This window comes from Colius striatus, chromosome 7, assembly GCF_028858725.1.
Source record: "Colius striatus isolate bColStr4 chromosome 7, bColStr4.1.hap1, whole genome shotgun sequence".
NCBI lineage: Eukaryota > Metazoa > Chordata > Aves > Coliiformes > Coliidae > Colius > Colius striatus.
In genome coordinates, this window is record NC_084765.1 from 38,084,509 (window position 1) to 38,110,405 (window position 25,897).

The window sequence follows — 25,897 nt, forward strand, 5'->3', positions numbered from 1 at the left end:
CCGATTTAATTGGTTGTTTTGTGCCATAGATGGTGGCTAAGGCTGTGGGAGTAATGGAAACAATTATTTACAGACAGTTGTTAAGTTTATAGCAACCTGAGGCTTTCTACAGACACTGAGCTCTTCTGTAGGTACGAGTTTGCAGTTTGTCAGTAGAGTAAACAGGAAAACCTGCCTTTGAGAAATTATTGCAAATAACTCCATTTCATTGGCTTTGCAATTAGATTTCATTGCTTCTTATTCCCTCCCCCAATTGTGTACATGTTGTTATTCCATCACAACAAAATAATTGGTATGTGTGCCAGTGATGCTTGGTGATTATACTTATCCTATAGCCCCAAAATCCAGACTGTGGCTTCTTCCCTGCTGCTGAGTCCTGGTCCTTCATGTCAGCACCCTAAGTGCCATGATTTGGTGCTCTGAGTGTGCCTGTGCTCCTGCAGTTCTCAGGGCCAGGATAGAATGTCTGCTCAGGGACCTTCACTGTCGTCAGTGCCCACAGAAGGTACCTGCCTGTGTGGCTTCTGTGCTGTCTGTGCAGCTCAACTAGTGCTGGCTGCAGAAAGGCAGGTAGGTAATAGATAAATTAGTTTATGATATTGTGAAACAGAAGTGTATGGTTCAAAGTAGTTACTTAAATCCTGCTAATAGATATTCTGGTGTGAACACGTGCACTCACGTATTTAAGATCATGAGTCTTTATGGTCTGTGGGTCTTCAGAGAGCAACATAATGAAGGCGAGTACATGCTCAGCGGTGTCTCCATTCCCGCTGGAGGACTGGTCAGGACACTCACGCAGTCTGATCTCAACTGCTGCACCCAAACATCAGAAGGATGCAGGACACTGAAACTGTTCTGTGCTTTTAAGAGGCAGAACTGTGTGCTCTTTTCCCATGTAACAGTAAGCATTTTTTCTAGGCAGGCAGTTGTTCAGTGACAAGGAGTGTTGCAGTCCCCTAATACTATACTCCTTAGCTGCAACTGATGATTACAAAACTGGTCATAGAGGAGACAAGCAGGGAGATTTTCTGTACCCAAAGACACGATGATAGCTGCAACCTCCAGAGTGCTGAGCTTGAATCCTCCCTAGCAGGAGCCAGTGGAATGCAGCAAGTAAAGCAGATTGTTCCCTTCTTTGTCTCTAGTATGTTTGAGTCCACTCCGATACAAACTGGAGACCCATACTCTGGGATCTACATTCTTCATCGATCACATTTCCTTACTCAAAACAATTTTAGCCACAAGCCATAGAGTCAACAGAGTTTTGTGTACTTTGTGGGAATCTTGACCAAAGATTGCACAGGGGTGCACAGTGTTCTTCAGCCTGGAAATTTTGCACCAATCCATTTTTTTTAGCCTGTCTTTTTGTGGGAATAAGTTACACTGGAAAAGAAATACTAAATGAAGTCAGCCAAGTATAGGAGACTGCAGTCTTCCAGAAATTTGCCTACCTTTTGGCTTTAAGTGTGGCAATATGAGTATAAGGACTGACAGTACTTCTTTTAATAAAAGCTTGGTTAGTGGAATGTGGAGCTTTGGATTTGTGGAACAGATGAACCTTGAGTATAAAATTTAATTGTATGTGTTTGAACAAATATCAACACTCTGGGCAGGCTGCATCTGACTGAAAAGGTTGTGATCAAGTTGACTATCTAAAAAATCACATCTCATGAATATAACAGTTTTTCTTAAACACAAGCAAAATCAATGAAATAGTAAAATTCTAGTGTAAATATTTGCAGGCCAAAAATATTCTAATATTCTCATTCAGACTGATGAGTTCTTACACCATTCATCCACTCGCTCTATCAGATGTGATACAGAAGGTAGCAGGGTTTATGTGAGCACTTTGGGGAGGAAAGTGGTGTGACTTTTCATGTTGCTTTAGTTTACAAGAAGAGAGTGGCAGGTGAGAATCATGGTGTTCATGAATGTGCACTCCCTAAAATTTCCTGCTCAATGATGTCTTGACTAATTTAATTAGTTTTTCTTTGCTGTATGTCTTCCAAACACATTTTCCATGTGCATTTCTTTTATGCTTTGGTGTTCCAAGACAAAAATATTTGTGGTAAAGTAGGATAACCAGATTTTTGTCATCAGAAATTGCTTTCACTTCATGGGCTCACTGTGGTTTGCTCAGGTGGATGTACTCAGCAAACAGTGTTTTGATATCTGAGGGATATTTCAGATTAGGGAGACTCAAGCTTCACTGTGTTTAAAGGGAAGCAATGTAAACACAAAATGCCTCGGTGCTGGCAATATTTTTTGAAAATAAACAACTTCTCCCGATCCATTCACAAATAAGAAGTCATTTTGTGAGCCATGAAACTTAAGTAGTTTATTTTTCTCTGGCTTGCCTTTATGTGGATTCCCTGTTATCTGATATTTTGGTTGATCTTGCATCGCAAGCTGCCTCTCGGCATATGGACTACTTGTCTGCCCATCTTTTGATGCACAGCCTATTTATCACACAACATGGAGAAACTTAATACCTCTTTGGCCTTTCTCCTTTTGTCTGGTTTGGCAAAATTGTCTGATGTGTCCCTGAGGTATTGCAGGTAGGAATCAGACTGAAAATAGTGTGATCACGTCCTTTCCTTTCCTTTCCTTATGGAATAGACTAGAAAGGAAAATCCTAGTGGTATCACCATTGATTCACTCAGTGGCAGGGAAATGCTTCATTTGGAGAAAATTGAGAGTTTTTTGCAGCAGTCTAACTTTAGGGTGTGTTCCCTGGGAGGATTAGAGTTTGGTAACCTGAAATCCACTTCAGACAGAGTCGGAAGCATTTGTTCTTAGTAATAGGTGTCATTTGAGCAAGGGACCTCAAGTGCTTTGTAAGAACAGTACGGTACCCACTTGTAAAAGTGAGACTGAAGAAGGTGCAGTGATGTGGCCAAGGTCATCCCAGAGGCCAGTGGCAGAGATAGGGCCAGTCTCTGTCCACTAGCCATGAAAACTCACAGAGGACTCGAATCACATGAATAGATCTGTTATCTACAAAGTCATGCATATAGATACCAGTCACGCAGAACTAAGCTTTGGCTCCATTTTCATATCGAAGATTAAAGCAGCTCCGCTGAAAGTGTATTTCAACTTTCTGTCTTAAAAATATGCTGCTAATTAGGGATGTAAAGGGGCTGAACTCAGCTGCAGGACTGCTGATCTTTCCTAGTGAGACACTGCCTGCCCGCATTGTTTGGACTCCAACTAACCCTTCATTGTCTTCTGTTTTGTTGAGGTCCTGAGCATGCACAGGGAAAAAAAAGGAGGCTTGATGTCTTTATATTGTCATTTCTGGCTGTCTGCAGGATACCCTTCAGCCATTTTCAGCAGTGCTCAAAAGTACATTCTGCTGTTTTTAATCTTGTTTTGCTTTTTGTTTTTGCTGGTGGCACTCTTCCATGCCCAGAGACTTTTTTAATTTTTACTTTTGTAGCTGTGCAATTCCACCTTATTAAGTTGGATTCTGCTTCCAGTCTCACTCTTCACAGGGTTATCTTTTTTAATGGGTGAAAAAGTGCATATGCCAGCATTCTGCACTAGGAGTTCTAATATGTGATGTACATCAGGGAAGGAGTTTGGTCTGCTTCAAATATATTGACCTGATAAATGCAAGAAAAAATCTGCAGTCTCCAATCAGTTAGATTGGTGCTCAGTTTGAGTACCACAGAATTTGAGTCACAGTTTTTAGCTTGAAGGAGCTTGGAATTCTTTCTCCTGCTTTCTTTTCTTTTTTGTTTTTACATTTTAGGATTCTCTGTAGAAAAAAAAATAATATTTTACAGAGCAGTATTTTAAATAATGGTTTAGAAAAGATCCTGCAATACTGCTGACTCCCAGTAGCATTAGCTGTTAGAAAGCTTATTAAATCCATCTGAATAAAAGCATTTTAGAAAAGCAAAATATCCTATTTTAATAATGAATTTTGAAGAGTATTGCTTTTATCCATCTAGAGTTTTGCTAATAAGCTAACTGCAAAAGATCAAGCTGCTTGCATGTGTTGGGCAATAATAATAACCAACTTGAACCACTTTCCAGCAAAAATACTATAGGCCTTTGCTCGACTGCTGTGCAGCTACTCCCGGGATTTCAGTGGGAGATACTGATCTCTGCAATGCTTCTGTGTGCTTTTGCCAATCAAAGGCATTTGCAGTATGTCAAAACAATCGGTGATTACTGCTCTGCAGTTTTAATTCCCCCTTTTTTTTGCAAAATAAAAGGATTTATTCTTCTGGTTTCAATGCCCACATAAGCATCTCTGCATGCTGAAGGAGAGGTTTCTTGTCTGTAGTGTGTGGACCTGATAGGTATTTCTGCATTATACCTTTTTTTTTACTGTGTGAAATTCTGTTGGAACATAAAGGAACAGGGTCTGTTCCAAAAGCCACCCTGACAGCCTCGAATTCCTGCTTCTGAACAGCAGCTTATCCACAGCACAGAGATTTTGTGATACAACATGACACCTGCTGTCCCTCTGAGCGGAAGAATACGCATCTGGGATGTCCTTGTGCCTTGATGGGCAGAACTGCCCCTTTCTCCACTGCTGCAGTAACACAAACCTCCACAGAAAGCTGCTTTACGCAGGCGAGGAGAGAGACAAAGCTTGCCATTCTCTCTGTGTCTCTCATTTTGCAGGGGATGTAGAGCTCTGCAGAGCAGAACCACTCAGGAGGGAATGCAGCTTCTTCTGGGTCTGCACCAGCCCTCGCAGGGAGCTCCTCTGCCTGCCTGGAATATGTCATGTTATCCCACAGGCAGGCAGGGAGATGACTTGTGCTTCTGGGTGCCGAGAACTGTTGTTCTCGGAGGGCAGCTCTGTGCCATCCCCCTCTGAGGGCTATGGCTCTGCACCTCCACTCCAGCCCACCCAGCCAGTGCCTCTCTCCCCAGGGTCCCCAACCTCACTGCAGCTGGGAAGACAGTATTACAGTGTGAGTAGTGCCAAACCCAGCCTGTGAGAGCCAGTTAGAAATACTGCCTGGGTAGTCAGCAGTTACTCAGCACCACTGAGAGCAAAATACTCAGGCTGCATATACATCCCAGCCTCTAAACTACAGTATAAGGAGAGAGATTTCTTGACTGCACATTGGTAGCCCCTAGCAACACCATTTGGTAAAGCCTTGCTCTGTTTTGAGAAGTCCAGGCTGAATTTTCTGTGTAGTGTTTCTGACCCTGGAAGCCTGGCATTTGTTTACCAGAAAGAAAAGAAAAAAAGCATCAGAGTTCCATCTTTAAAGCTCTGCTGCTTGGTGGGCAAACAAATGCTGGGAAGTGCAGCTCTGCTGAGGCGCTGCAAAAAGAAAGCAATTGTTATTCATTAAGCAGATGACAGCAATGGGAGCAAAGGGGATAAAACTCGAAATCTGAAACCACCTGCTTTAATTTTAGCCATAATTGCAGCGGCTGCCCATGATGGTGCCGGTGCACGTATCAGATTTGCACGCCATGCCCTGCTCGCACTGATTTCTGTGGCAGCAAGCTCCAGCCCACTGTCTGCTCTGGTTCAGGAGGGGATATGTCTCCTGTTTGATTGCAGGTTATAACAGGCACTTTAGAATCTGTTTGTTTCCTTCCAGAAGCAAAATGCAATCTCAGTCTGGCTCTCTGATAGACAGATGCTTTAGTCATTAGTGAGATTTCTGTGACTACAACACTGTGTCCTTAGTATGGATGCACTTATCTCTTTTGTTCCTGGTTCGAGGCAGTGATGCTTTGCTCACTGTTGTGCTCACATGCGTACTCTCTTTCTCTCACTCCCTCTCTCTGTCTGCCTTTAATCTTGCTCATATGGGGAAAAATAGCAGATCCAAATCTTCAGCATATTTAACCAAACCATCTTGTAGGATGGGAATAAATTGTGACTGAGTGCAGCAGCAGGGTGCTGCAGTGTGATTGCTTGTACTCCTTGCTTTTTCTTACCGCAAAACAGCAGCAATCGTCAGGGAGTGCTGGGGCTGTTCTGTGCTGAGCTCTGGGAGGCTCGGTGTTCACAGAGGGCTGAAGTGGCTTTGCTGGGAATGGGAGGTATGTGCCTCATGGGCTTTAATGTGGGGATTCGTGTGGAACAGGTGAAAAGGGTCTTTGCTAATGGTAGAGAGGGTCTCATCCTTCACTAAATTTGCTGGAGTATTTGCCACAGAGTTAAATGGCCATAAGACAGCACAAGAGGTGGGGAGCTCACAGCAAAAGCAGTGAATGCAGGATAAGTCTTGACCTCAGCTGCATGGAGCATTAACCATCTATCCTTGAGCTGTTCAGTGCAGATTTATACTGCATGTGTTTATATCTGCATGCCAACTTTCAAAAGCTATGAAAGGCTTTTTTATGGTTTCCTGTGGTGCTACATAGTCAGAGGGGATACTCAGATGAATAAAGAAATATGCCTCAAAATGGGGAGCAGGTGAGCTGCATGACAGAGGTGTGTGCTGTCCTTTGGCAATTCGGTGCTGCTCTTTAGCTAACAGCGTGAAGTGTTGGGGATGCAACTTGAGGCTTAACTCTGCTTGGGATGTTGCTTAGGACAAGATCCTCTCTGCTTTGGAATATCGCATGTTGTGTGATGTAAGATCCCCCTTCCCTTCCCATCAGCATTCCCTGCTAAGCATGTCTTCATTCCTCTGCTTTACTGATCAGTTACAGGTGTTCACTTTGTTTCCCCAGAAATTCTTGAAAGGCTGAGCAGTACCGGCCTGAGCTGTCCCATAATGCAGCCCAGAGCCTGCATTGCCTTCCAAGCAGCCAAGTCCCAGCAGACATTGTTTGCCTCAATGGAGTCAACATTTCTCTGGGGCCCAATATCAGGACATCTTCTGTGTGGTAATAAAGAGGAGGATAGCTATGGCATCCAGGCAGTTGAGGTGTATTGTCCCTGACTTGGTAACCCACCAGCACAGCCATTTTTGGTCTGAGGCATAGGTACTTCTATCTTTAAGGAGGCATAAAACATGTTGCAGACTTGCAAGTCTCTGACTTGCTATCAGTTTGTAAAGTGAGCTGTGATGTTTTTCCCCTACCGTCTTTTTATTGCTGTTAGAGTTTAATACCTGCATTTAAATTAATGAGCAAATAACCTCATTATGGGCACTTAAAAACAAATAGATAATGTAAGAAAATAATTAGTTCTAAAAAAACATCTTTAGCGGTCTTTCCTCTCTGTATTCCTGATGATGAAGAGGACACTTAACAGCCTTGTGTGTTGTTTCAGTCACTTTTACACATATCTGAGCTAAAACTGAATGCACGCTTCCATCTTCCACCAGTGTGTATCTTCCTTCTTTGTACATTCAATAATAGATTCTCCTTTTATTTACCAACTCGTTAGCCTTGTTAAGTAAAAGATGCTGGGTAATTGCTGTGCCCACAAGGCATGTGACACCTCTGTGATGCAGACTGTGCTGGGCAGTGAGTGCTTGGTAACACATGGCCCAGTGTGGCAGAGCCCTGCCATCCACAGCTATGAGTCGTGCCACAGAAAAGAGACAGGGAATGGTTTGGAAGTGCTCTTCTTATATTCCCCAACGTTGGTGTAGCTTCGGAGAATGCACCACTCAGACCTAAAAGTTAGGCCTCTGTTTCTTTTGCAGAAAGAGTTCCTGTGATGTTACAGCTCCACAGGTGACTTTAGTTTGTCTGTCCCTGATGAGCGTCCTTGCAAACAGACCAGAAGAACTTAAATTCTTATAAAACCTCATACTCCTTTGAGAACTACGTAGCCAGCAGATGCTTTACAGTGAAAGAGAACATCCTTTGAAAACAATCTGGTGTTTATTAATCAACAAGAATTCAGTGTTTGGGTTCCTTTGGCAAGAAAAGAGAAAGAAAGCACATGTGGGCCTGGCCTCCTGAGTGAAAACATGCAGGTTCCATCCCCAGGCTCTGCTGAGGAGCAGATTTTGTATAGCATTGGTATGTCAGCACTTTGTTCTCAGTTCCAGTGACATTTGGCAGGATTCAATATGCTTATGTTGAGAGCAAGCTGCCTAAGACTCAGGCAACAAGCCATTCACCTGCTCTCTGGTGTTGCTCTATAGATACCTAGATTCATGAGGTTCCCTTTTAGCCAGATAGTTCTCTGGATGCTTAATTTTAGATGCCCACATTTGCTCAAAGGCCATTTCTGGGGAGGAATTTAGATCTTAGTTAAAGCTGATTTATGCGAGTAGGCACCTGGACTCTGTTATTTCTGTGGCAGAGAACTGAAAAATGAGATATGGACATGATTAAGTCAGTCCTGTGCCTAACACCTTGCCTCACACCCCACAGTGTGGGAGGATGGAGGACTGTGCAGCCTGAAGGGTCTGTCCCAATCCCTGCAGAGCACCCACACCATCCCTCCCTTAGCTGCTCTGCAGATGTATCCTGAGAAATGGGAGGCCAGGGATAAAATGTGAAAGAGGAGATGAAGTATGGAGGGGAGTGGTGACCAAACCCAGTTATTAGGGTGCTGTGGGGAAGGAGTTGCAGTCCTCTCCCTCGCATGTGTTGCGCATTTTACACCGCGTACCACCATCGCCACCAGGAAGCACCAGTGGGAGATTGTCCAGTTTTCCAGCTGCAGGTTCTCAGAGATACCATCTGTTCCCCATTTGTTGCAGAAGTTATTTAGGTGGCTGTGTGAGACAGAGGTTTACCCTCTGGGCTTCGGTGCCTTTGATGAGGCAGCATCTGAAGTTAAATTAAGCAGACTAGATTTTATTGCCTTTGTGTATTATAAAACCTATGAAATCGTTAAAATTTTTTGTTTGCTCCTTGGTCTTCTGTCATCTCCCTGTAGTGTTTCAGTCACAAGCTGACCATATATGACCTGCCTGGCTGAAAATTCAGCAGCTGCCTTCCCCTCCCCACCCCAGCACACAGTGGGACCTCGGAGGGCTGCAGGATACCTACACTAGCACTTCCATGGCTCGGTAGGGGTTCTTGTCAAAGGACACCACATTTGGGAATAATCCTTTTTTCCATTTCTGTCTCACAGATTGATGAGCTCCCTGAAGGAGCTGTGAAGCCTCCAGCAAATAAATACCCCATCTTCTTTTTTGGGACTCATGAAACGTAAGTGAATGTACATGATCTTTTCCATTGAAAATGTCTTCTCGTGTTGCAGCAAACATAGTCTCCATTGATTTTATTGGAATAAATCTTGACTGAAACCATTGGGAGCCTAGAGATGGGTCCTCCAAGCCCAACTCATTTGTAGTAACACACACAAGTGAAACCTGAAAGCAGGTGAGAACACTGCTGCATGGATGGTATAAATTTGTTAAAAGGTCATCTGAACTCAGATGCAGCAGCAAAAGATGTTTTTTCTTGGATGTACATAATAGCAGAGATTAGGTGGCTGTATCCAAAACACGTTTGGATTTGTGTCCTGTGTGAGAATTTGCTGGGCAGTTCGTAAAATGAAAGGTAGCAGACCTCAGAGCCTCATGCAGCCCTCACATAGCTTTAAAATTGTCATGGTTTAACCCCAGCTAGCAACTGAGCACCATGCAGCTGCTCACTCACTGCTCCCCCTCAGTCAGATGGGGAGGAGAAACAGGGAGAAGTAGAACTCCTGGGCTGAGATAGGAACAGTTTAATAACAAACAGGAAAGAAAATGTAATAATAAAAGCAATAACAAAATATATTATCATAATAATAGCAGTAATTAAAGGCATATAACAATGAAAAAAAAGTGATAGATAAAAACTCAAGAAAATTGCACAATGCAGTTGCTCAGCACCCTGTGACCGCTGCCGGAGCAGCGAGCCGCACGTCCCCGACACCTCTCCCACTTTATATCCTGGGCATGACATCCTGTGCTATGGAACATCCTTTTGGCTAGTTGGGCTCAGCTGTCCTGGCCGTGCTCCCTCCCAGCTCCTTGTGCACCTCCTTGGTGGCAGAGCACGGGAAACTGAAAAGTCCTTTGCTTAGGGATAAGCACTACTTAGCAACAACTAAAACATCCTGTGTTATCAACAATGTTCTCACACTAAATCCAAACCACAGCACCCCACCAGCTACTAGGGAGAAAATTAACTCTGTCCCAGCTGAAATCAGGACCAAAGTAGATTCATTCTTGTGAGATTTGTGCTGGGGATATTGTAGGATGGAGCTCTCAGAAGACAGAAGAACTGAGCTGGCTGAGCTCAAAGGGAGAGAAAGGAATCAGAGTGGAAAGGGTAAGTTAGGTGTTGTACTAAGTGCTACAGAGTTTCAAAATCATAATGTACATGCTTCTAATTGAAACTATGTCTGAGGTAGTTATATAACTCAGTTTCCATTTTGCATTAAATGTTTACATGTATAAACTTTTCCTTCCCCACTTGCAGGGAATGCATTTTCTAGAACTCCTTAAATAATGGCAAAATGAACAAGAATAAATTCTGATGGCACTTTAAATTAACTTTTAGAGGTTTTAAACTTTATTAAAAATCTATGATTTCGTTTTCAATTTTACCATTATTCCAGAACTTAATAAGCCCCATAGCTCAAACATCACATTTTGTCCTAAAAATCTTTCAAGGCAGTTTCTGCTTAATAAAAATCAAAATAGCCTGTCTTTAAAGCATTTCCATCGCTGTAATGAAACAACCTGATGTTTTGATATCTTGTAACTACTCCTGTAACTACTACTGCTGTGACAAAGCAATCTAAAAATAACAAAGTTCAAATAATCTCATGATGCTTTAAAATCAGAAACCAAAATGTAATATTTTTTTTTAGTGGAAACATTTTTCTCAAGAAACACGTTGAGAAAAGCACTCTGACTACTTTATTCTGAAATTAATGAATCTCAAGCCGTGATTCTGTTTTGATTTGGATTTTGTTGAGCCATGATCTGGCTGCATCTGAAACAGGAAAACAGTTTGTACTTACTACCTAAATAATTTTAAAATCATAAGTGTTAAGATTGCAGTTCCTTAGTTTTACAGCAGGGCAGTGGCAACCGTTACACTCTCTCAGTGGCAATGAATATATTCCAAACCAAGATACAGTCAGTTTTTCAGTGTTTATTGTACATAAAAGGCTGTAGAAAGATTTCCATACATTACTTTTGAGCTAAATGAAGGTAGCTTCTTTTAATCTTCATAGAATTTTCCTTTGTTATTTGTGTTAAAACAGTTTGTGTGTATTTTGGCAATAAGGAGACATCTCCTTGTGTTAGCAAAAGCATAGATAAAGTCATTTATTCAGATCCCTTGCTCTATTGTAGCCCTTAATATTAACAAGACATCTGTTAGTTTGGAAATCGCTCATTGGCTTTCAGGTACAAATGCTTTTTTGTCTTTGCAATTATATAATTGAACAGTTTCTCAATGAGACAACTGGGTATGGATACTGTTCTGTGTCCTGTATAGTTAAAAGGAAACTCTTTCCCCAGAGACTCAGCATCTGATGCCTTCAGCCACCAGTTGGCTCTATATCGACAAACTTCTTGGCCAGTGGGATGATTTAAGTGAATTAAACTTTGCACATTCATAAACGCTGGAAAGAATCAGGGCATTAATCAGGCATTAAACTGAAATAATGTTTACAGCAAGGAAGAAATATGATCCTGTGATTAAGGTGTTAGCTCAAGACTGAATAGAGTTAGGTTTTCCTTTGTATTCTGCCATCACTTTGAGTTTGACCTTGGGCAAATCTCTGCCTCAGAAGCCCATCTGCAAAAAAAGGGCAGTTTCCCAGCCTCATGGAGATGTTATGATTATAAATGTGTTGTAAGTGGTGGAGCTCTGTGATCCTGTGGCAACGGAGATCATAGAGTTAACATTAATTGCAAAGATCATCAGGAAAGTAGGACAGTGATTATAGTGAAGGACACTGTGACTTGCTCAGCTCATTGATGACATAGAATCTTCCATGTGGGAAAAAGGGCTTTTTTTGCTTTCATTGTTTTTAATGTAACTTACAATTAGCCATGTCAGTGCCATGATACAGAGCAAAGTAAACACACTGCATATAGATACCCAATGAAAAGGGAATTGTGCTTTCTTCAGCTTTGTATAAGAAGTTAGAGTTTTACATACTTGAAATAAGTAGAAAATGCAGGATACACCACCACTCTTGTTTTAGTTTGTTTTGTTTTGTAGTTATTTTTCCCTGCATTGTGCTGCCTTTGCTTGAAATGATTTGGCCCAGTGTGTAGCTGACTTATGCAGCAGCAGAGCACAAAATCCCTTCTTTTCTGTGCTGTCTAGAAACCAATTTGGCCACAAGCACCCTGTGTGTCTCATTGTTTCCTTGTATTACTCATCTGCCTATATTCACTCATTGTTTCTTGTCTTATATGAAATTATAAGATTTTTGGGAAAGAGAGCATGTTTATTGTGTCTGCACAGAATCTAGCATGTGGGGGGCTTATTCCAAGCAAGAACCTCCCAGGCTTACTGGCAGTATAGGTAGTAATAAATGCCACTGCTTTTTTCTGTCCCACAGTACAACAGATAAGTTTTGACTCATGGGTTTTAGGCACTCTTCACGTGCTTTAACTTTTCATACTGTGTTTTTAGGCCTTTTTGGATTTGTAACACCTAAGATTGGACATTTGGTCCTTTGCTATCCCAGGCAATTATGTCATGTAAGCCCTTTCATAAACTGTTCAAGTGCCAGTTCCCAGCAGCAGTTAATGAAATAAATGAGAGTCTGTTTAGTTGTTTTTAGGGTCCCAGCATGGTTTTGCAACATCAAACATCAGGATGGTGAGACAGTCCACTAAATCAGACTGACAGCAGTAACTCGAAGCCAGTGTGTTAAATAAACAAACAAACAAAGACAACTGAAAAAGAAATGATGGAATGAGCAGAAAAATAGAGAATATATTTGCACTCTTACTGTAGGGGTTTATGTGAAGAGAAGGAATTTAAGGTATTTTCTGAATGTTACCTTTGTTAAAATGCAGTGCGTTCCTGGGGCCCAAAGACCTTTTCCCATATAAAGAATATAAAGATAAGTTTGGGAAGTCAAACAAGCGAAAAGGATTTAATGAAGGCCTGTGGGAAATAGAAAACAACCCCGGAGTAAAGTTTACTGGATATCAGGTAAATGACTTTCACTTCTGTTCCTCCTTATCTTTCTTGCTTTCTTCTTTGAAGACTTCTTGTCAATGTAAACATGGTGTGAGTGATGTGGAAGGTCTTGGTTTTGGTGGAACTAGAAAGATTCACAGCTTTTGTAGTTGTGTAATGCAAAGACAACGGTGGTCTTGCACTCTGTGACAAACTGAACTTTAATCATACTGCAGAGCCCTTTGCTTTCTGTGATATTCAGGGGTGGTGAAGTGGAAAATTCTGCAGCAGATTTAGTTGAATTAAAAATGGAAGGGTTTATTTACTGCAGTATAAACATGAATAATTTCTGACTTCTTCTTTCTGTTGTTTATTTTTGTATCAGGTTCAGTGTATTTTATACAGACCTTAAGGTCACCGTACTTTTGATTTTTACATTGGTAATGTATAACACGTAGGACAGCGCTGCCAAAGTTGTGAGGGGTGAGAAGGTGGTGGTTGAAGCTGCTGTTAGGAGATAGCAGCTGCTGTACAACAGCTCTCCCTGTTGGATGTCCAGAGCAAAAAGTCAGGGAAACTGGATGGGGAGAAGAGTAGTTGGCAGGCTGTATAAAGCCAAAGAATTTTTCTCATTTAAAAAAACTGGGTCCTTTGAAGGCAAAAAAAAAATCACCTCTAAAAGAAGGCAAACACCTATTACATTATTAGCACAGAACCTTACAAACCAGAGATATGGACCACCTGCAGACAAGCTGCTGCCCTTCTCGGTTCCTGTTTTAGATTTGCAGCCCTGCAGATGTTTTGCATTCACTCAGGGATTTAAAAAAAGGCCAGTGAATAGTCTGTGGAAGATGGACTGTCAAAAGAGCTCTCAGCTTTGTGGTTAGTGTTTGCTTTTTCCTAACACAGAGATCTTACCCTTTGGTGGGCTGTGTAACAGTCATCTTCTCCCCTGAATGACTCTCTCCTATTATAGCCAAAGTCTTAAGAGTTTCTATAGTTTTGCCCAAAGCAGAACATCCCAGGTATCTTCACTGAGCAACCCTTAGTTCTCCAGCAAGCACATTTTTGTTACTAGGTCTCCTTTTTCTGTGTAAACCCTTCAGAACATGCTATCCCAGAATCTACATCTGATAACTGTTCTCAAACGGTGGCCGAGAAAATTGCCTTTGCAGTCCTTTTTGTTGATAATTGCAAGAATAATGCCAGCTCTTCCTGATGATAGCAACTGAAGTGTAAGGTGGCTGTTACCAGGATTTCTGTCTTCAATACAGAACAAAAGTAATCGATTTTAGCGATATTTTTCTTGTTTGTGTTGTTACTGTTATTTTAAAGGCAATTCAGCAACAGAGCTCATCGGAAACTGAAGGAGAAGGAGGAAATACAGCAGATGCCAGCAGTGAGGAGGAAGGTGATCGGGTAGAAGAGGATGGAAAAGGAAAAAGAAAGAATGAAAAAGCAGGCTCAAAACGGAAAAAATCCTACACTTCAAAGGTTATCTCCTGAGTTTTCTCATTGTTACCCATGTGCATTTATAACTAGAATACTGTCCCACCTCATGGCAATCTGTTCTGCCCTCTTTAGCATTTTGATTCCAGTACCATAGCAATGGTGTTCAAACAGGCAAAGGGAAGTGCTTTTGTAGGTAGCCTTGGTGAGACAGCAGTTGAAATGCTCCACTCTGTTCTAGTGCCACACTTTGAGAAGGAGGTGAAAGCCTGGGCAGGAGTTCAGAAGGGCTAGAAACCTGTTCAAAGATTGATTGATAGTTTTTATCATCTTCAATAGGTATTTCTCCATGAGTAGCAAACAAAAGCCTTAAGAGCACGCCTCCTGGTGCTGTGAGTTCAGCTTTGGTTCCTGTCCCAGAGAATTCAGTCTTCCCTCTCCTGTCTCCCTGTAAATGCCCCAGGTGCTGTGCTGATGGGGAGTGAGGGAGAGTCAGGTGTGCTCTGCTGCTCCAGGTGCAGCTGGCTGGGAAATACATCAGCACAGGACACAGAATGGGAGGGAGGAAGAACTAATTCATTCATCAGGGAGCAGGACACTCAATTTGTAGATAAAAGACCTGCATTGTAGCACCTACCTGCTGTGTTAATATCTAAGTAATAACATAGATGAAGAAGCTGAGTGGTGTGTCCTCATAACAGTGGTGAATATAATCACCTGTGTGGGGACAGCCTTGGGTTCAGATGCACTTGTCGATTGTCAGCTGGGTGAAAGGGAGCAGCATGATGCTCCCTGCCTCCAGTTCTGCATGTACCTTCAGCTCTGTTCTTTGCTTAACAAATTGTGGAAAGTGTGGCAGAGAGTGAAAACTTTCATGCTGAAATTGAAAACTAAATGAATCGAGAAGCAAGCAAGGAAACAATCTAGTCCAGGCTCAGTTTGGGGCAGAGCAGGAATTCTCATGGTTCATCCACTGAACAAAATGTATTAAGTCATTTCTTCCCCTTTGTGTGTTTTACACTAGAAATTCAGGTCTGGTCTACCATCTTCTTTCCAGAAGACTCTGGGCAAACAGAGAATTAGGAAAATGGTGGTTTAATGCCACAATTTACCCTTTTGTGCTGTAGAACTGGATAACATAAAGGGAGCAGAAAAGATGTATTGGTTCCACATGGCTTTAATGTTAATATATTAAAGCTGACAGCACTGAAAAAAGTATGGAAAGCAGCTCTGCTAATGTTATTCTCATTTTACATCTCTGTGTTTAATCAAAACTTTTGTCAAGCTGGCACCATCTGTTTCATTAGCTAACAAAACCTACAGGTGACCCAACACTAATACCCATCTCCTGTTACTGTGTCTGTCTTACAGTCCACTGTGTTGCCAACCTGTGCTGAACACAGAATTCCTCCTTTTGCTTCAGTGACAGCTGTAACTCCAAGTACTTCACCTGAAAAACACTTTCCAGCCCACATATCCTCCACAATATTCACCTCAAAGAGGGAGCTGTGTGATCAGAGAGCATTCCACATACATTTCCAAAGTGTCTTGTCTGTGACCAAAGCTCAATTTCAATTTTCTTAACTTTGTTGTTGATCATTTCAGAAATCCTCCAAGCAGTCACGGAAATCGCCTGGAGATGAAGATGATAAGGACTGCAAAGAGGAAGAAAATAAGAGCAGCTCTGATGCTGGGGACGCAGGCAATGACACAAGAAACACTTCTTCAGATTTGCAGAAAACCAGTGAAGGGGTAATCTTCTGTTAATGTCACTCACTTCCCAGGCAGTTTGCTACCAAGGGGCTTTGGAGCTAGGAGTGGAAGGCATTGCCTTGCAGTGACCTGTGCACTATCTTTTTTTGTTACATTTCAGTGCTCAAAATGTGTCTAGAGCAGAGACATGGGACTGGTCCCTGCACTAGCGCACATTTTGCTCTAGAGAAGAGTCTGAATGAGAAAAGATGCTATAAGCATTATTTTTGTTTCAGCACTTGCATGGATGTCAGCTGAGAGGAACAGTGTCCAGAACTATGTCCCATTCTGTCCTTGTGTCCAGTTCTGGGCTCCTCAGCTCAAGAGGGACAGAGAACTGCTGGAGAGAGTCCAGCGCAGGGCCACCAAGATGTTCTGGGGACTGGAACATCTTTCGTACGAGGAAAGGCTGCAGGAACTGGGGCTGTTTAGTCTGGAGAAGAGGAGATTGAGGGGGGATCTTATTAACATTTACAAATATCTAAATGGTGGGTGTCAGGAGGTTGGGACATCCCTCTTTTCTATAGTAGCTAGCAACAGGACCAGGGGTAATGGGATGAAGCTGGAACACAAAAAGTTTCATTTAAACATCAGAAGAAACTATTTCACTGTTCAGGTGAGGGAGCCCTGGCACAGGCTGCCCAGAGGGATTGTGGAGTCTCCTTCCTTGGAGGTCTTCAAGACCCACCTGGACATGTTGCTATGCAACCTGATCTAGGTGAACCTGCTTCTGCAGGGAGGTTGGACTAGATGATGTCTAAAAGTCCCTTCTGACCCCTACCATTCTGTGATTCTATGAACCACTGAAAACCATGAGCTGGAATGATGCAAAAATGATGTGAGAGCAGAATCAGACTGTTTGCATAATGCATTTTGGCTCACTAAACACTGAGAGTCAGCTTATTCTTTCACACTAGTATAAAATTTGTGTAGTCCCATTGATTTATTTGGAGTTAGTGAGGATTCGTGTGCACATTACAGGCTCTGCAAACTGCAGGGTTTAGGCCAGATCCTGCCTTGAGGTGTGACCTTCCAAGGAGGGGCTATAGTGTCAGCTTCAGAGTGGCTTCATGTGATCATTTGTGTAGGTTTTATGTTCATATCAACATTACTTTGTTGTGGCCACAACAACAGAAAGGAAGGCTGCTCAGCAGGGGAATTAGCATGGGAATAGATTCATCAACAGCCACCTTTAACAACCACTATTTCTGAGCCCTTGGAGCAGCACAAGCCTCCCTGAGCACTCACAGCTCTGGCTCAGCACCAGTTCCTGTGCGATTCCCGTGCCAGGGCTGTGCCACGTGGCCAGCAGCCGGGCTGGGGTGTCACAGGAGCTGCTGAGTGACACAAACCCCCAGGTGTGAGAGGAAACCAGCCAGCACAGGCTCTCATCTGACATTGCTGGGGTGCCATAGCCCCCAGCTGCATACTCAGCCCCAACCCTTTCTCACAAAACACAACCGCTGGGAGCTACTGTCATCTACCACCCAAAGAACCCTACCAGAGCCTCCTTCTCCCTTATCTCTGCAGTACAGTGTATGTGTTTGGTGGCTCTTTGCCTACAGACAGTGGTGTGTGGCTCGTGGGGTCAGGAAGATAATACGCTCTGAGCCTCTCCCATTCACTCTGAACAAGCTATCGGCTTGAGCCAGAGACTGACACGAGGAGACACTGTGCCCAGCTATGCCTTCCCAGCACCTCACCCACAGAATTTGAGAGTTTGGGGTTCAGAAGTGGCAAGTGCATAGTGCATGTGTTGCCCACATCTGGCTAGTGAACTCTCTGACACTTTCATGTCTTCAAACAGATATTTGAGTGAGAAAAACGGCCATAATGTCCACCTGTGGTGACAAGAGGTTCAGGAGAGCCTGCTTTGTTTCCTGTGTTTGTAGCAGTGACAGGGGACATGCCTGTGGACTTCAGGGTTGTAGTGAGGTGGGAGTTGATCTTATCTCTCCAGTAATGAGTGATAGGACAAGAGGAAATGGGCTCAAGGTGCACCAGGGAAGATTTATATTGGCCATTAGGAAGAACTTTTTCAACGAGAGGGTTGTTAAGCGTTGGAACGGGCTGCCCAGGGAGGTGGTGGAGTCACCATCCCTGGAGATATTGAAAAGCCATGTAGATGAGGTGCTGAGGGACATGGTTCAGTGGTGGGCTTGGCAGTGTGAGGTAAGGGTTGGACTTGATCTTAAAGGTCTCTTCCAACCGTAACGATTCTATGAACAAAAGCTCACTGAGTTAGATCAGTTGCAGACTGAATGGCTAAAAAGACACACAGGATAATGACTTTGTGGCTTGTAATATTCCTATAGCTCTTCCTTCTGTATGTGCCATGCTTGTAACTGCTGGGAGGTTGAGTTCAGCATGCTGGAGCATCTTGGGGCACCTCTTCAGGACTGTAGGTATCCTAGTCTCTGTGCTGAAATACCATCAACAGTTTGTGTCCTTCCTGCCAGCAGCGGCTCCAGAGAAATACAGTCAACAGTGTCATACCTGTGTGAGGAGTTGGCTCTGCTCTGAGCTCTGCCAGCCCAGCACTGGGACATGACCTCACACTGAAAAACCAGGCTTCAACTAGATCCTGGATGCTCTTAACATTATGGGAAAGGTGGAATTTTGGTAGCATGTACTAAAGACAGATAGAGAGATGGCTTTAAGGGCAGCATAAAAGCACTGATGAGTTTGGAGAAATTCACATCCTCATGCAGGTATCTCACCTCAGGCATTTGTGCTGCAGAATCAGCATTTCACACATAAGTCCTCTGCAGTGGTTCTTCTGAGCTTTTGCCAGTGTTGCAATTCTCTTTTAGGACCAGGAGGGGACACTCCCATCTTCTGGCGTCCTCAAGCCAGACTAGTGTCTTTTTAGCAGTTTTGCCTTCCTCAGACACAAGACACTTGGGGAAGGAGTAATCAGATATTTTTCTCAGTTGGTGCACACAATGAGTGTCTGGATGACCTCCTGGGGTTACAGGGCTGCCCATCCCTGTGGCCATATTCTGCCCAACATCAGGCTGGGACTCTGCCCGAGGGCCTTGAGCTCCTTCAGCCCACACACTTGGATTTTACTTCTATACAAAGAAAGGTCAAAAAGGACCAGCACGTTCCTGCAGAGTTGGGATATGGTCCTCTTGTTCACAGACATGAATTCCCGAGAATGTCTCAGTCTGCTAAAGATACCCTCATAGATGAGATTATGATCTCTTTAAAATCATTCAGCTTGCAAAAGCCAGCCCAGCCTGGCTCAGGAAGTGTCTCTGTCCGTGTCTCTGGCCATGAGATGGCACCAGGAGCACACCAAAATGAGCACAGGGGGCAAGCCCTCACCTCCCCCCAGAGGCCAAGTGCAGGGGCTGCCTGAGGGTCACACTAGGGGAGAGTTTGTTTCAAAACAACTTGTAGAAAGGTATCATGAAGGTGAAGAGACAAGCAAAAGAAGAGTTCAAAGCTATGATCTCAAGGACAGCATGTTTCCTTCCCTGGGTTTGCCCACTGGGCAGTGGGAAGGGCAGCGGCTCAGCTACACCGCTTGAGGGCAGCCCAAGGCCCGCAGAACCTCTGCCTCCTGTGCTCTGCACCTCCCAGGTCTCTGACCATCCAAGAGTTGCCTGAAGGACACAAGCAGCTTTTCTCTTGATAATACTACAACTAATGAGGCAGTGATTGTGTTTTATAGTGCCTGGAGTGCAGGCTGAAGATGCATCTCTCCTCTGCAGAATTTTGGCTTTTAATCACACTCTTAGCCTCAGCATTGTGGGGATCTTCTGCAAGGGTTAACAAGCTGAAGTCAGATGATTGCAGAAGCATCTTCACCTCTATTTTTTAATGAAATTTCTAACCTCCAGGTGGTAGAAGAAAGCTTGAAAATGGGAAGTGATGGCTTCCTAAAGACTCAAACCCAGAACAAATAAAAGTACTTCCAGAGCTATGATTTTTTTCAGCCAATTTCGTGCTGTTCAAGGGCTCAACTTGCCATTTTTTTTTTTAGCCCTGGGGATGACAAAGCTGCTTTCTTTTCCTGTCTCCAGCCCTTAGTTTCTCAACTATTGTTGAGGACTGCAGGCACTCTCAGCAGAAGAGTCATTGGCCTCCTCAGACTCAGACACAGTTTATAACTGTGTCCTGCCACTACCCGTTTCTCAAGCTCTTTCCCTCACTGCTGTTCTCTGGCCAATTCCCTCGCCAGAAAGATGCAAAGCCTTATATCTTATATCAATTAACTAAGAACATATTAGCTAAGACAGCCCATTCCAGAGTTTGCTCAAGTCAAGAGTCAGAGATCTTCCCCCTCCCAACCAATGACAGTCCTCTGCTGTTAAATACTAAATTGTTTTGGCTTTCTCAAAATGCTGCATAAACAGACTCTTCCAGTGGAAAGGTACTGGGGCTCCGTGTTGTTTACTTTCTGTGGTACAAAATTAGCTCAGAAATCAATGAATTCGTGGCAGCAGATTTACATCCCACTTTTTTAAATCTCCAGTGTGTGTTTGGTTCTTGGCTGGCAGAATTCTGAATCTTTCTAACTGAGCACCTAAGTCACATTCTACTTCTGCTCTCTGGATGCCCAGATGGTGACGTTTGAGAGCTGGCTGCAGTCCTTGCCCTGTTAGGGAGTGTTTGAACGTTAAGGTCAGCACTGGGGGTGTGTGACTGGTTTCCCTTTTGGTGGGCATTATTTCAGTTGCAGCCCAGACATTGTGTTGGTAAATGAGGTGTTCTCTCTGTGTATAGGTGCATGTGGCTGCCTTTCAGGAGATGAGTGATTTTACTGAGTCTTTAAAATATAATGCATTTGTTGGAGATTAAATACACTTTTGCACTTGGTACAGCTCCAATACTCAAGTGGGGTAAAGGACTGTGATCTTTTTACTCACACTGACAATCAGTTACTAACATGGGAGTCAGTGGATCTATTTGTGGAGGCGACTGCTTGCCAGCATGAATAAGGGGATCAAAATCTGGTCCAAAATTACTGCCATCTGATACTTTTGCAATTGGGAGAACATATTTGAAACAGCCCGTGTCCAGGACGTATTTTTTGTTGTGATGTTCTTGTGGGGTAGCAACAATTCCAGTTACTGCTATGAAAGACAAGTGCTATATGGCCAGACTGTCCAGAGAAATGCAGGTTCACCATGTCCTGATGTGGTTTTGAGACGTTTGATTCCTTTGCAGTTCCTTCTCAAGAATAACACTGGTTAGGCTGTGTAACAGGTGGGGGGTTAGCAACATGAAAAGTGTAGCATTTAGGGCTCTGTTCACTGTGAGAGCATTTATGTGGGTGTTTCTGCAGAAAATGAAACACTCTATTTCTGGCAGATTCTTTTTTTTTTTGTACAATTTGAGGTAAGTTAAAACCTACCCTTGCAAAAAAGGTAATGTGTAAAAATGGGTTTAACTGTTGCACAGTTCAAACTTCTATGTAAAAATCAAGTAGTGGCATATTGTGTGGTGTAAAGGGTTGTGTTGTCTGCTGCTTTCCCGTAGCTCAGGATGAGGGCACTGCTGAGTAAGGCAGTGGGACACAACTTGGGAGAAAAACAAATGTCTGAATGCAAGTTGAGAGTAAAGCAGGTGGTAGAAATACACTCTTTGCACGTCTGTGTACATCAGATCCTGTAACCATTTTGATCTAAAAGCAACATGGAATAACAATGATCATACAGAGCAAGTAAACACTTACCCTTCTGCCCATCCAGCAAGAGCTTTTAAAGTACAGGATGGCTGGCAGTTGCCAGACACTGTTGAGGAAGGAATTTTCCCTGACAATAAAGAAGGCAATTTGTGGCTTTAGTTGCATTCCCTGCTCTCTGTGGTCTCTGTCCATCAATGTTATTGATGACTGAAATTTCTCACTCAAATCAGCCAGATTCTGTGCCGTTTCCTTTGTGTGCAGCAGTGCTGGTCAGTGCAGCACACGTTGTACCGTATCTTACAGTACAGCCAAGAGACCTGTTCAAACAAAACCCTGAGAGTTGATCCATTTGTGAAGAGAAATGAAACCATGGAGACCATGTTCAGTGCTCAGCTCTGCTGCATCCTCTCTGAGCAGCCGCAGCAGCCCTGGGGCTGCCTGGGCAGGAAGGAGCCCCAGGGCTGGCTGCTTTGGGGGAGAGGAAACTGCTGACTGCTGGGCACCCCAGAGCATGCCCAGGAGACAGCGTGTCTGTAGCCCTGGAAGGTGGTGCTGGAAACTGTGAAATCCCAGAGGCTGATTTGCATACCAGGCTCTTTGTTGTCCCTCCTGTGCCACACTGTGCCCAATGGACTTATCTGTGGGCATAGAAGTATTGACATTCCCAATGCCTCACATAAGAATGATGCCTATCCAGTCTGCTGGCCTTAGCCCAGAGGGGCTAGGTGCAAGAGTTTCACATCCAAAAGGACAGCTTGCCTTACTGAATACGATACTGTGTATGAGCAAGGGTTTCACATCCAAAAGGACAGCGTTCCTTACTGGATATGAGTAGGAACCAGCCGTTTCACCACCCATTCTGCCTCTCAGTGCTGGGTAGTACTTTCATCAAGAACTGTAGCAGAAGATGGGTTTGATTGACTAATCATTTGTAGTTGTTTTAATGGATGTCTGCACTTCTCTCTGAAGGGAAAGAAACAGCAGTGAACCCCTCCCACCCCTATCTCCAAAGCATCTGTAACTATAATCTCATTGCTTCAACTCGCACAGGAGCAAAGTCGATGGCAGTGGGGTGCTCTGGATGAGCAGTGCATTGTTAGACGTTTAGGGGGAGGCAGGGCTCAGGCAGCTCCTCTGGGCCACTATCACATGAGAATAACCCCTTCTCATGTGTCTTTAGCCAGGATGTACCAGGACCTCCCACACGGAAACTGCAGGTTTCCACTCGCTACTGTTTGCAAATCCCGTGTTGCAGGAGAGAAGAACCCCACTGAACAAACACAGCCTGGCATCCCAGCCTGCTAAGTGGGCACTCCTCTCTCATCCTCATACTCTCTCCTGGATCCTGTGTCAAATGAAAATTCCATCATCCCCAGTGGATTTAATCTGTACCTCCACACTTGCTCCTTGATGTTGACTTTTTTCTGTCTGTCTGCATTCCTTTGTTTGAACAAAAGGTGTTCTCAGCACGAGGCCTTCATGCCCACGGCAGCACCACAGCTTTTGGCAAAGCCAACCAGGGTCATGGGAAAATGCAAACTTCATGTGAGAAGTAAAGGACAGGATTCCTAATGAGGTGGCTGGGGAAACAAAAAACAGCCCACGTAGGTGACTGGAGCTGCTTAGTTGACTAAAACCCTCAATGTTTACTTTTAAACTGTGTTCTTTAGTATTTGGTACGTTCAGGTGACGTGACATAAGCAGTTTTCTCTGGAAAAACATTTCTGTTTGGACAAACCAGGTGGTTACCTGCAGCAGTGTCTCTGAAGTGTGGGAATAAGGCATTAACTCTGTCAAGTTTGTTGCAGTATGCTTTTTCTTACATTAATGTGATTTTTCTCTCTCTCTCTCTCTCTCTTTCAGACTTAACCAACATAATGACTGCTGAATAAGGGAAACACAAGAAGGTTCCATGTTTGGTTGTCTAATATTCTTGGATTTGATATGAGTCACCACATCTGTTCATTAGTATCATCAACAGCATCCCAGTTTGTATGCACATTATTCACATTCCTATCTGTTGTGTTTGCAGAAATGACATTTTACCCTTTTTTCTAAGGGTTACTTTTTTGATTTTCATATTATTTGGTTGCATGAAGTTGCCCTTCACCAGTGGCTGAGGTTTATGAAGATATCGCATACTTGAACATGTTGTCGATCCTTTTCTCACAGAAAAGGCCTAACTCCAAATTCTATCATTCTAAAACAGCATTTTTTTAAAAACCAAGCAAATGCTAGAAATGAGTCCCCTCCATACAATACTACAGTATCTGCCACGTACAGACATGATGTGAAAGTTCCCTATATCCATGCTCCCTTGATTTTTGATCAGTTTACACCATAAAAGAAAAATTCTTCTTCAGTTGAGATCACCGCCAAGTTCAATAATGTAATAAAATACCTTTCCTTATTAGAAGTACCTAGCTAGTTATGCTCTTAATACTTCTCAAAATCATGATGTAATGTACACTATCTGACTTAGTTCCTATATGTGGAGTTAGTGGAAGTCTTTTTGTGTTTCTTTAGATTAATACAAGGATTTTTTCCAATGCCAACACAATTTGAAATCATTCGTTTGGATGCTTTCCATTTTTAAGCTTACTGTGATACAGAACCCTATGGGAAACCAAAAGAAAACATCCATTTGAAATAGTGAAAGGCTTAAAAAAGGATGCTGTCATTCTGGCTTTTTAAGTTTGTTTTCCTTTTGGAAATAGAACTAGACTAGTAAGTAAGCATTCCAGATCCATTATTCTGTGTACATTATTGTTGCTATTGTGATAATAGAGATTTTTATTTATTTTTATGCCAGCTTTTATTGTGAAAACATATTTAGTCTGGTTTTATCAATCCTTGTTATGCTTGTCCTTGGAACATCTTTTGCGTATTCAAGGTTTGTAGTTGATGAGTTTACTGTAAAAAAAAAAAAGAAAACAAAAAAAACCACAAAACCACAACAAAAAAACAAAAAAGAAAACAAAAAGGAAACAAAAAAATGTATTGTTTTTACAGAATAAATTTATTGGAATGTGTATTGGGAGTAAGGTTTGAGGTTGTAAGCAACTAAGTTAGCGTCATATTTGGCTTCATACGTGTAATAATGTGAGGTATTAATGTAAGTCAAGTATTAAAGCAAAACATTCTGTTAACATGAGTTGACCATAATAGATACAAGTGCAGGTGAGATCTTTATTTTTTTTTTTCTGTACTTTGCCTTTTCTGGATAACAGGAGGTTATTAAATTCACCTTGAATGTATTCAAAGTTTCTTTGAAAACCCGAGGAGCAGCGGAGGCTCCCAGCCCTGTTTGGGAGCCAGCAGGTCCCCGCCTGCCCGGGGAGCATGTCTGGGGAGGGAGCTATCCCCAGCTCCCATGGATGTAGAGGCTGGGGCTGGAGGAGAGGGTTGCCAAGTTCCTTTTTGCCAAGAAGCATTGACTGAGATGTGTTGTGGTTATTTTAGAGTTGCTCCTTGGGCTGGAAACACAAATCCCTGGGTTCTCTCATCTCAGTGTTCACCGGGAGAGGGTTAAAGCGGGAGCTTCCCGCTGCTCTGCACACGCCCTTGTGCAGGGTGCAACACGCAGATACTTCCTCTTCCTCATCAGGGTTCAAAAGAAATTTTAAGCTCTCCAAATCACCCAAAAGTCAACATCCCAAAATGAAGTGTTTCCAGTTGCAATGTATCAGCTAATTTCATCCCTGAGCAAGGCACTAAGTGCTGCATTTAGTACAAATATACGTAGATGGTGCAGAAGTGGCTGTCATCGCAAACAGAGACATCAACCACACAAACCACGGGCTGTGGTTGCTGCTCCTTATGACCCAGCAGCGTTAGCAAAAGTGGCTGCAGGGAAGAACGTGGCCAAAAACCACCTCCACTCTGAAAGCACACCTGGGGGGCCAGGCCTGACTGCCAGGGCGACGAGCCCCAGTGGCAGCACAGAGGGGCTGCTGAGCACACGTGGAACTGCGGGCAGAGGCACAGCCCTTCCAGCAGCTTATCCTTACAAGAATTAATAAAACTATATGATTTGCTTGTCATATAAGGAGTCTTGTCATAAGAGTT

At 43.2% G+C, this 25,897-nt stretch overlaps 1 protein-coding gene across 1 annotated transcript in view; it reads left to right on the forward strand.

The window, feature by feature from the left end:
• The window catches only part of HDGFL3 (HDGF like 3), a 39,795-nt gene extending 13,918 nt beyond the window's left edge, over positions 1-25,877 (forward strand). The window contains exons 2-6 of the mRNA XM_062000681.1: positions 8,975-9,051; positions 12,885-13,023; positions 14,326-14,484; positions 16,045-16,191; positions 23,693-25,877. Coding sequence (XP_061856665.1) covers positions 8,975-9,051; positions 12,885-13,023; positions 14,326-14,484; positions 16,045-16,191; positions 23,693-23,698 — 528 coding nt within the window. The 3' untranslated portion in view covers positions 23,699-25,877. The remainder of the gene's footprint in view (positions 1-8,974; positions 9,052-12,884; positions 13,024-14,325; positions 14,485-16,044; positions 16,192-23,692) is intronic.
• The last annotated feature ends 20 nt before the right edge of the window (positions 25,878-25,897 follow it).